This window comes from Tursiops truncatus, chromosome 20, assembly GCF_011762595.2.
Source record: "Tursiops truncatus isolate mTurTru1 chromosome 20, mTurTru1.mat.Y, whole genome shotgun sequence".
Lineage (NCBI taxonomy): Eukaryota > Metazoa > Chordata > Mammalia > Artiodactyla > Delphinidae > Tursiops > Tursiops truncatus.
In genome coordinates this window covers 32143859-32156057 of record NC_047053.1, presented here as the reverse complement: position 1 = coordinate 32156057, position 12199 = coordinate 32143859, and the positions used below count along the sequence as shown (strand labels likewise).

Here is a 12199-nt window from a genome sequence, read left to right as displayed (position 1 = left end):
TGGAAGAAGCTTCCAGTCCATTTTTGATATTGGCATTGGTGCCTCGTCCAGCTGAACAGTAGTTAATGTCTTGAGACTATTACCCATTACGTCACATCTTTTCATTTTGAATTGCCTTCAGATCTTAGAATGCTAAGATCAAGTTGGCTATATTGGGCTCTCCTGGCAGTCAGCTACATAACTTTGGCTACGGTTTTGACTCTGAAGCCTGCTTGTTATATTTCTGCAAATCTGAACTATTCCTTATGGTTAGCCACCATCTAGGTTAAGAATGAAAACAAGAAATAACTGTGTGGTACCAATCTTAACCATTATTGAATAATTTTCACTTTGGCTTGCAGATTTATGCAGGTAATCCCCAAATCAGGAGGTAGGCTCATTAAATGAACCTGCCTCTATACACTGAGGAAACATAGGCTGACACCATCACCATTTAATGTTACTGTTACAAAATGTTCACCAGAGTTAGATGGTGATGTTGGGCTGTCCAGTTGCCCAAAGGACATCTGTCTCTAGGCCAGAGGGCTGTAAACTTCCTCTTGGATGCTTGTATCTTAGGGTGGGTGGTTCTGATGAATGGAATCATCTTCCATCCCTGGTGGTTTCTTTCACAACTTGAACACTGTGTTCAGGTCAAGGACAGGAGAGGGTTGAGAAGGTTACACTACACACAGTTTTCTGTTGCACATCTTTTTCCTAAGTACTAATGATGACAATAGAGAAAATAATATTTGAATGGGAAATTTCCAAGTCAGGATAATTTAATGGAAGTAGTGGTTTATTCATACTGTGTTTGATATTTCACATGCCAAAAAGGTCAGGTTTCTGTACTTTATCACAAGGAGTCCAGGAGGATTGTCAGTTGCTGATCGTGAACGAATAATTACTTCCCTATTATTTTTTCTAGTCTCCATAGTTCACTTTTCTTACAGAAAAGAAGCTTCTCTACCCCCTTTCTCACTCCCTCTCTCTCATAATGGAAAGATGAAATGAAAAAGTTTTTTTTTTTTAAGTAGTTGTGTGCATGTGTTTTAGTTAGAATGTGATCTGTAGTTAGGCAAGATGGCAACTCCATTTTTTAAAATCTATTTATTTTAATTTAATCTCAAAAGGTAAACCTGGGTTTCCTTTCAAGGGAAAACAGTCCCTATCACATCTGATATGGGTTGGGTAGGTGGCCAGTGTTCTTATTTTGTTGTGTTGGCTTTTGCTGTTAATGTTGAGACTTTAGTCTGACTATTTGCAGAGCAGCTGAGTTCTATTACCCAGGACATCTCTTAGGTTTTTGAACCTCTCAATGGGTCCATTCTGATGACTGAAGTGAGTACCTCAGAAAAGAGTATATTTTCTCTATTAGGAACATTAGGTAAAGAGGGATTTAGGTAGGAAAAGCTTATGGTTTCCCTACCCACCGTTATCTACCTATTCTTTCCTTCCATCTTGTTACGGCCTTGTCTCTGGTGATTTGATTTGATTTTTTTTTAATATATATCATCATCCCATTTCTTTTCTTTTTTTTAAACTATATTTATTTTTGGCTGCATTGGATCTTTGTTGCTGCACGCGGGCTTTTCTCTAGTTGTGGCGAGCAGGGGCTACTCTTTGTTGTGGTGTGCGGCTGGTGACTTTTATTACAATTCTATTTTGCTCATAAGTTATCAATAAAAGGTGAGACTTGGTTGCATTTTCTCCCTCCTCTTTGCTTTTTCCCTGGGCTGGGAGGAATAGGTCCTTCAGTTTGTGACTACGTGCTCAGGCGAGCCCTGGATTTATAATCACTTTCTTCTTCCACTCAGATGAGTGAATCCCCTGCGTTAAACAGGTGAAAACAATACTTGCACTTCGTTAACTATAAATACCATCATGCGGTTTACGACTCTGGCGCACACCTCTGGTCGTGGATTGGGGAACCAGAAAGTATTTCCTGCTTTAAAATGTTTGAGAAGCCGTCTTTCCAGCATACCAGTGTTGAGTACTCCAAAACCGTTTACCCTGTGATGCGGAAGGTGGTAGGGGGTTGTAGGAAAAGCGTTTGGGGAAATGTATATTTGCCCCCAGAGCCAAAAGCCTCACACTTCTATTTGTGCTGCACTGGTAAAGGACTGTACGGAGTATCCCTGAGATGGGGAGGGTTGAAGATGAAATGGAGATTCTTCAAGAAAAAGGCTGATAATCCAGGAAGGAGAAAGATTAAAAGGCAGCAACAGGAAGCATTTTGGGATCTGGTTGTCTTTCATGTCCGATTCAATAGTTGGGTGGGGGAGAGTAGAAGTTCACTAAAATATAAAGGCAGTTGTTTCAAACTCCAAGTCGAGGGAACTATGTGATGTGATATTAAGAACTGCTATTACAGATAACTCTGTAAATTTCAGAAAGGACATTTATAAAAGTGCATTTGCAGTTTTTTCAGCTTAGATGAGAATTACATGGATAATGGATGAATTTAGGGAATAAACTGATACTGCCCTGGAGAAGAAATATTTTTCCCAATATATGAGAGTTTTTTTCCTTAAAATTTTTTAATTTTTTGGAGACAAAGGACCCAAGTCTGAATTACACCATGGATTGTATAGTAGGAGCTTGGTTTTTCCCTCTAACCCATCTAAGGAATCTCCATGTTTAGGTATCATGGAATGATTCGTGGTACAGCAAGAGGATAAATGATTTGGGGTATAGAATTGTCAGAATATGAGATGGTGTTTTTATTTAGCATGTATTTATAAATGAATAATTTGTGCTTATGTTTCTGTTTTGCACCCTCCTGGGATGCTGAACATTTGGTTTGTGGAATGAAAACCACCAGGAGTGTTTCCTTTTGCCTTATTCTGCCTTCTTTCCAAAAGTGGGAGAGGGAACAGGAAAGCTTTTAGTCCCTATATTATTTAAAACCTCTTAAAACTTTGAGACATCCTTTGTTTTTTCTTAGCTAGAATCCCTTGACCCCTTTTAATGGTCTCTAATGATTTCTATTGTTTAAAGTCTGGTGTTGATTTATAAAGAAATACATTAGGAATTTAGAATCTGAATGGCTGAGGAATTGGGCTTCTCCTTGGCAGCAGCTTCCTCTGGGATCTCTCTCTTTTTTTTTTTTTTGGCCATGCGGCATGTGAGATCTTAGTTCCCTGACCAGGGATTGAACCCGCGTCCCCTGTATTGGAAGCGCGGAGTCTTAACCACTGGACCACCAGGGAAGTACCCCTCTGGGATCTCTTTACCACACTGTTTAGGATAAAGGTAACAGGACATTTGCATCTTAGTAATCTAGCTCTGTTTACTTTGTTTTTATTCCCTTTTCCCATTTCAAAGTTCTCTCCACCTCAGTTCTTTTTAACATGGATATGTATGTTCTTTGTCACATTAACAATTAGGATCAGTTGTGTGGCCGGGACCCCACTCTCACTGACGAGCTGCTGAATATCCTCACGGAGCTAACTCAACTCAGTAAGACCACCAATGCTAAGGTGGCACTCCGAGCCCGCCAGGTAAGGACATGTGTTGGCTGTCCGGAGGGAGGAATGGTTTTCATAGACTGGGCAGTCCTAGATGCAATGAGCTCTTCCTCCAGTACCTTCCAAAGGTCATGCAATTTCCCATGTATGTCTCATTGCCCTCAGAACAAACATTCTCACGTGGTATATGTTTTTTAAAGAGAAAGGAAAAGATTAACGTTAAGTTTCTTTAAAACAGGAGCCCTCTAGAAGGTAACACAACATTGTAAAGCAACTATACTGCAATAAAAATTAATTTAAAAAATAGAAGCCCTCTCCCCATTATAAAATCCTGTTATTATTCCCTACCCTTCCTAGTAAACCAGGGTCACATGGAGGAAAGGAGACTGAGGGAAAGCAATAGGTTTAATATTTCTTACTTTCCAAAGGGAGCTTAGAAGCAGGTGAAAACTTTTAAGTGTATAGGAAAAAGTCAAGTGTGGAAAGCAAGAAGATAATGAAATGAATCTTTGGTGCTAGCAATCAGCACAACCCCAGAGCAGCCCAGTTTCACCCTGTAGTCTTCATTTCCATTCCAAAAGGTTTCAGCAGGGAAGCCAGGAGTTGGCACTCCCTTTGTGTTCCAGCGCATGGGCATCGACAAGGAAGCAGCATTTGAAGCTGTTCAGTGACCTTCTGCTTTCTCTACAATTGTATCCATGTCACTGAATTACTCAAAGTTATTGAACCTCTCAGTGACCTGCTGAGGGTATTCAGGTCCTACCGTGTCCCTGTTTTTGTTTGTGACACTGCTTTCACTCTCTCTGCCCGTCACATGCATTGGTGTTACATCCTGACACCTCCTCTTTGGGACTGAGTACCTGGGGCTGTCGGAGCAGCTTTTCCTAGTCTTTCCCCTTCAGAGTTGCAAAAGGCTAGCTCTGCTGCACCAACCTTCCCCACAGCTGTTGCCTGCCAGACCTGATTCCCCATTAACAGCTAGTCATGCAGTCCCCAGGACTAGCAGCTCTGCAGTGGTAAATCACATGCACTGATGGAACTTGATTGAAGCTGTTTTTTCTCCCTCCCCCTCCCTCTGCCCCCATGGGAAATTGCTCACAAGCAAATCATGGTAAGAGTCAACTGAGATGCAGTATTTGGTGGCCTTGGCTTTATGTTACAGGACCCAGAAGTTGTTTTACTTGGTCTCTGTTTTATCTTTGATGCCTGCACTTACAGATTTATATTTATTGCTTTTGTATCAGAGCTGCCTAATAGGAGCCTAGAATAATCACTCCCTCAGGAACTTACGCCTTTTATTTTGCTCTCACTCTAGGTTCTTATTGCCTCCCATTTGCCATCATATGAGCTTCGCCATAACCAAGTAGAGTCTATCTTCCTATCAGCTATTGACATGTACGGACATCAGTTTTGCATTGAGAACCTGCAGGTATACATTATAGCCCTTTTCTGCCACTCTGCACTCTTGTCCCCTTTATTCCCAAGCATAGTTGAAGTAATCAGTCAGTCAATTTTGATTTTCTGTGTAATGAAGTTTCATACCTTGAATTTCTAAAATGATTTATACTTACGTGTTTTTTCTTCATAAAATGCTGTTAGAATTGTGGCTTAGCTTAAAAATTGAATAGGCCTGCCTTGATAGAAGTGTCCTAATGAAGTCTTCACCTCTTGCGCTTTTATCTAGAAGGTATTCTAGGACAGAATGAAGTGGTAGCACTGGTTGATTTCTGATATTTGAATCAGATGTATAAATAGGTAGTCGTTAGTCTTCTACAGGCAAAGCTACTTAAATAATCATTTAATTTTATTTTAATGCTTACTATTAAGCTTCATACAGGGCCAATTTTATTTATTTATTTATTATTATTATTTTTTGCGGTACGCAGGCCTCTCACTGCTATGGCCTCTCCCGCTGCGGAGCACAGGCTCCAGACGGCGCAGGCTCAGCGGCCATGGCTCACTGGCCCAGCCGCTCCGCGGCATGTGGGATCCTCCCGGACCGGGGCACGAACCCGTGTCCCCTGCATCGACAGGCGGACTCCCAGCTACTACGCCACCAGGGAAGCCCCAGAGCCAATTTTATAAAAGAATATTGGCTAATTTTACTGCTAATTCAAAGAACCTTGACTATTATTTTTAAAACAACACCATTTTGTCAGGAATGACTTCTATTTTTCTACTTGGAAATAATGATAATATTATTATACCTAGCCAAGGGAATCTTCAGGGTTTCTATCAGATTTCGTTCTGGGGAAACTAAAGAGGGGGGAAGGATGTTTTTGCTTATTTGGTTCATAGTTGAAATAGAGGGTTCAAAAATCAAAAATCTATGGCTTACCGTAGTGGAGTAGTGAGACAATATATTAAAAGTTAAGTATGGATTTGTGTCAGAAAGGATAATAATAGCCATAAACACCTATATTAGCATATAATTAATGCACTGTTAATGCATTAGTCTAAGAATTTTATGTATATTAACTCTTCAACAGCCCTGTGAGGATAGGTATTCTTGTTTTCCCCATTTTGTAGCTGAGGAAGCTGAGGCAGAGAGAAGGTAAGATCATACATGACCTTCATAGACAAAATTCTTAAGTTTCACTAAATGCTTCAAATGCTAAATATTATCCATTGGAATTGTTCTCTTATGGATGTAATGGTTTAAGCTTGTCTTTGTACCTTCCAGAAACTCATCTTGTCCGAAACGTCAATTTTCGATGTCCTACCAAACTTCTTCTATCACAGCAACCAGGTCGTGAGGATGGCAGCTCTGGAGGTAGGTTCTCCTAGTAACGTGACATGACCTTTTTCTCAGTTTCTGGCTGACTCCTTTTGTCCATTTGGCTATTGTTATCTGTCCTTTTTCTTTGGCCTTAACGTTGGTTCTCAAGAGTAGAGAACCTTCCTCTTTTCCTCTGAAACAAATGGTCTTGCTTTTACTCAAGTGTGTCAACTCAACTAATCACCAGTTTCTGGGCTCCAATCACAGGAAAATAGCTGCTAGCATTTTTCAATTCTACTTACCAGGTATTTGAATTCTTCCATTTCATAATGATTAGGATTCCCTGTTAACACAATAAGTGAAAAAATATGTGGCTGATCAGAACAGTACCATTTTGTGATTTGGGCCAAATAAAATGGATTTTAGTTATATTCTGAATTGTCAAGCAGTTCTTATGAACTATTTCGGCATGAGAAGGAAAGTAATAACATTTAATGAACTGAGTTTTAGGTGCTTTATTTTTCTCATTTAATCCTACAATTACTTCATGAAGTAGAAGAAGGTGAGCCTCTGAGAGGTTAAGTGACTTGCCCAAATTCATGTGGATAGTAAGTGGAAGAGTTTGCATTTGAACCCAGGTCAGTCTGACTCATGACTTTTCTGTTTCCACTACAGCACACTACCTCATTAAGCACAAAAATTGCAGGCCCCAAATACTGCTGTAAAGTTGCCAAGTAGATGTTTTTTTTGAACATGAGGAAAAGGAGTGTCTTCAATGATTTTATGTGATATGATACCACTACAGCCCTTTGCGAGCTCTTTTGGGTTACTTTTTATTTGTATTCTGTGGGGAGACTGTAATGTGTGCTACTCAGTAAATATCAAAATTTGAAAATATCTAAGTGTTCTATAGTGTTTTTATGCCATTTAATGCAAAGTCTCCTGACATACCTCCCATGCTGATGTGTCTCATTTTATGTGCATGGCAAATCAGCTGTGAAGTACATGAGGTTGGACTGACGGGTTTTCCTGGGACGTGGCCTGTTGCTGTTTCTTTGAGTCAAGTTAGTGTATTTGAGAGATTATATGTCAACTTATGCCTTCCTGATTTTGCCTAAGGTTTGGGGGATATAAACACTGTAAAATCGATTTGGGCCAGTGGGAAAACGAAACAAAGATGCAAGATAGTGAAAGAGTTAGACTGTACTTCAATTGTTTCTGTCTTCTATCTTCACTCCTCAGGTGGCCCAGAATCAGCACCTCTCATTTTTCTCCCTGTTTGCTTTTATTTTAATTAATTAACTAATTAATTAATTTATGGCTGTGTTGGGTCTTTGTTGCTGTGCGTGGGCGTTGAGTGGGGCTACTCTTCACTGTTGTGCGCGGGCTTCTTATTGTGGTGGCTTCTCTTGTTGCAGAGCACAGGCTTCAGTAGTTGTGGCTCGTGGGCTCTAGAGCGCAGGCTCAGTAGTTGTGGCGCACGGGCTTAGTTGCTCCGCGGCATGTGGGATCTTTCCGGACCAGGGCTCGAGCCCATGTGTCCTGCATTGGCAGGCAGATTCTTAACCACTGTGCCACCAGGGAAGTCCCTCTCCCTGTTTGCTTTTATCTTCTGTTGAAATCATCATGTGTAATGAATTAATAGTCATGGTTCTATATACTTTTGTGCTAACTGATGAAACTTTCTCTCGAGTTTAGGTCAGTGTGAAGGGTTTATAGCACACCTAGAGGTGTCCAGCAGAGGAAGGCTAGCTTTGTTTCCATTTATAGTCATGGGTATAGTTTTAAGACTCCAGCTTTATTAATTAAAGCAAGGTATGTATGTACGGGGCTTTGGGACTTGTCACCACAGACCACCTTCTTCTGCATCAGACACCTCTTTTCAAGACTGTCTTTTTCCTGGGCTAACCATCTCTTAGTTTCTGTTTTTGAAGTGTATTTACTGAGGATTACTTTTTAACCAGGTGTATGTTCGAAGGGCTTATATTGCCTATGAACTTAACAGTGTACAACACCGCCAGCTTAAGGACAACACCTGCGTGGTGGAATTCCAGTTCATGCTGCCCACATCTCATCCAAACAGGTGAGTTTGAGCTGGTGTGTGCACCTGAGCCAACCAGAGCTCTATCAGAGTTAAAGGGAGGGTGGGGGTGGGTAATATGTGTGTGACCATTCTGTATGGTTTTCTAAGCTGGAAATGTAGAGCAGAAAATGAACATGTTTAAACCATGAGAAGAAGAGCCTCTTGGTGTCCATTTCTTTTTTTATTTTTTTGATCTTTGATCTGGAGAGAGAAAGTATGGTCTAATTAAGATAGAAATTTAGGATTACTCCATTCATTCTCTTTTGTTAGAAATTTATTTATTTATTTATTTATGGCTGTGTTGGGTCTTCGTTGCGGTGTGCAGGCTTCTCATTGCAGTGGCTTCTCTTGCTCTGGAGCATGGGCTCTAGGTGCATGGGCTTCAGTAGTTGTGGCACACAGGCCCAGTAGTTGTGGCGCACGGGCTTAGTTGCTCCGCAGCATGTGGGATCTTCCCGGACTAGGGATTGAACCTGTGTCCCCTGCACTGGCAGGCGGATTCTTAACCACTGCACCACCAGGGAAGTCCCTTTGTTCTTTTTTTTTTTTTTTTTTTTTTCAGTACGCGGGCCTCTCACTGTTGTGGCCTCTCCCGTTGCGGAGCACAGGCTTTGGATGCGCAGGCTTAGCGGCCATGGCTCACGGGCCCAGCCGCTCCCTGGCATGTGGGATCCTCCCGGACCGGGGCACGAACCCGTGTCCCCTGCGTTGGCAGGCGGACTCTCAACCACTGCACCACCAGGGAAGCCCGTAATCTCATTTATTTTTAAAGTATTCTGAGGCAGTGAAAACTTAGGAATTTCACCCACACATATGTTCATCTCCTCCCGTATTTTCATTCTTTTCAGTAATACCACAGGAAATACAAATAACCACAGCCAATCTTAAGCTCCATTTCTGCTTTATGGGCTTGGTTCTTCACTTTTTATTTCAAAGTACTATGTCTTTGGGGATCCTTAGTTATAGACAACAGAAATGGTTTTGTTCCAAATTGCCACTTCACCCAAAGCAATAGAAACTCTTCCTAGAGACAAAGAAGTGTGTGCTGAGACTTGCAGCCACTGGATGCCACTGTTGATACAGGAGAGGTCAGCAGATGAGCAGTAGCATCTTCAGAAAAAGTACTTGTCTTCTTTGTCTGAGAAGGTCCTTTCACTTCTCTACCTCGAAAATACCTTATGGCTGGCAGAGAAAAGCATATATCCTTGATTTAGCAAGCATCTCTCGGTACATTTTTGCCTCCATGGATTTCAGAATCTCATTTTCTAGAAACGAATGGCTGTCCTTCAGCGAGCAGCGAGGTACTCATGGCACACATGGGCTCGGTGCTCAGGCTTCTTTCTTTTCCTGCGTTCCTTGAATAATTGTAGAGAACTACATGCTAAACTTAATGCTCTTTGTAATTCTTGGAACATTCTCCTTTTCTTCCTGCTTTCTGCTACCTCATCCCTTTGGGCAGTGATTTGTAGTCAGGCCACAGAGCTGCTTGTGATTTCCTTCCTTCCCTCATTGCTCCCCTTGCCTTTCTGAATTGCTCTCCCTGTCCTACTTTTAAATTTGAGGATCTGTGTCCAATTTGGTGAGGGAAAGTCGATTGGAAAATGAGAGACATGCTTCTTAACTGTTTGTTAAGAAATCTTATTCACCTTTCCATCTCAAGGGTGGTTATTGGTTATTGCTGATATGGTTTCAAAACTTGTATACGTGTCCCTCCCAACAACTGAGGTGTACACATTCCTCTGGATAAAGACCAGACCGGAACAGAGCAGTAATCCTGTCATCTTTCTAAAGTCTTCCTTGGTTGTATGTATACAGAATTATAAACTGCTGGATTATTATTATTATTAATGTAGATGTAAAGGTGAAGATAGGGAAAATAAAGGAGGAAAGAGAAAATAGTCTTCGTGGAAACCAGAAAACTAAAATTGCTTTAATGCTTTTTAGGTCTAAAATCCTTTTGTTAGTTTAGGAATAGAAGATGTATTATCAGATTTAATTACAGAATGCTATATTTAATTTTAGAGCATGGCTTATTCAGTTATTACAGATTTGCTACTTGGATTTAGTTTTGTAAGATTTTATATTTTCTTATAAATGTTTTTGTTACAATTTGGAGTTATGCCCTTATCCTGACACCAGTTGGTGTACTGCAATTCAATTCTGACACTTACCACCTGGAGTTAGATCAGATGCCACTAGTTAACGGCTCAGTTCTTCACAAAACTACCTCTACTTCAGATGTGGCCACAAGTTGGGTTCCCAGGCCACCCACACTTCTGACCAACTGGCTACAAATTTGGGGGTTCCCATGACCCCTTCAGGTTCAATAATTCACTAGAACAACTTAACAGAACTCAGCAAAACACTATACTTACGATCACAGTTTTTTTAATAAAAGATACTGATCAGGACCAGACAAGTGAAGAGATACATAGAGTAAGGTCTGGGGGGTGGTGGGTGGGTCCTGAACACAGAGTTCTTTCCCTGTGGAATCAGGGTACCTTGTCCTCCCAGCATATCAGTGTGTTCACCAACCAAGAAGTTCCATTGAGCTTCGGTGCCCAGAGTTTCTATCAGGGTTTCATTACAATGTCACGATTGATTGACTCATTGGCCATGTGATTAAACTCACTCTCCAGCTTCTCTTCCCTCCCCAGAGGTCCAGCTGACCCTCTCATCACATGGTTGGTCTTCCTAGTGAGTAGCCCCTGTCCTGAGTTATCTCTTAGCATAAACTCAGGTGTGATCCAAGGGGCACATGAATAATGAAGGCACTTCTATTACTTGAGAAGTTCCAAGGATTTAGAGTCTCTCTCCCAGGAACCAGGGACAAAGGCCAAATTCTTTATTATATCATAGGCCTGCAACCCTTACAGAAGAATTCTAGGGTATCTTAGTTTTAGCTAGTTTTGAGTCAAGTTCCAACCTTTTTTTCTAACCTCAGTACTTTTGTTCTTTTCTGTTCTTACTGTTTTGAACAAGCAGGCCATAAGCATTATTGTTTCTAATTCTACAGAAATAAATTACAGGAGACTGTCTACCAGAGTTTATTCCACTCTCAGTTCCTGTAAGGCTCAAGGACACAGTTATGTCCACTAACCTCTAGATCAGTGATTCTCAGAATTATCTGCAAAGTATTTTAAGAATACACATATGGGTTCCTGGCTCTTAAGATTCTGATTAATTTTGAACCAGAGTCCAGGGGACCACTTCTTGAAAAAGCTTCTCTGATAATTCTGTTGACCATCTACAATTGAGAATCACTACTACTAGACCAGCACTGTCCAATAGAAATATAATGCAAGCCACATATGTAATTTAAAATTTTCTAGTGACCATATTTAATAAGAAACAGACAAAATTACTTTTAATAACATTTTATTTAACCCATTGTATCCAAAATACCTTTTATTTTTCTTTTTGGCTGGGCTGCCTGGCTGGTGGGATCTTAGTTCCCCAACCAGGGATCAAACTCCTACCCTCTGCACTGGAAGCGTGGAGTCCTAGCCACTAGACTGCCAGGGAAGTCCCTCAAAATACCATTTTAATACGTAATAAAAAGTTATTAATCAGATATTTTCCATTCTTTTTACAAAGTCTTTGAAATTTAGAGTGTATTCTCTACTTCCAGCATGTCTCAATACAGGCTAGCCATATTTCCAGCACTTCCTAGCCACATAGACAGCTCAACTGTAGACCAAGAATTAATTAGGACAATCAAACTGAGTCCTCTTTGTTTTATGTTAATGGTAGTATCCCTAGGAGAGATTTTTTTTTCTTTTTACAAACTTTTATTCTTATGTTGCTTATTCTTGGTAGTTACAGCAACCATCCACTTCTGATACTGTAGCTGTACTACAGTATTTTACACATGCTTTAAAAATTGTTCAGTGAGAACAGAGAACAGGCATATGAATATACATATTTTACATATCTAATGCTAAACAG

At 40.7% G+C, this 12199-nt stretch overlaps 1 protein-coding gene across 14 annotated transcripts in view; it reads left to right on the top strand.

Moving 5' to 3' along the window:
• Positions 1–12199, top strand: part of ACACA (acetyl-CoA carboxylase alpha) — a 277855-nt gene that overhangs the window by 101067 nt on the left and 164589 nt on the right. For 12 of the 14 annotated variants that reach the window (XM_073797821.1, XM_073797819.1, XM_073797818.1 and 9 more), the window contains 4 exons: positions 3369–3482; positions 4765–4878; positions 6133–6222; positions 8133–8251. In XM_073797821.1, the coding sequence (XP_073653922.1) occupies positions 3369–3482; positions 4765–4878; positions 6133–6222; positions 8133–8251 (437 nt within the window). Of the gene's footprint in view, positions 1–1796; positions 2027–3368; positions 3483–4764; positions 4879–6132; positions 6223–8132; positions 8256–12199 lie in introns of those variants that run through there. The other 2 variants (XM_073797824.1, XM_073797825.1) reach the window with 2 other exon arrangements.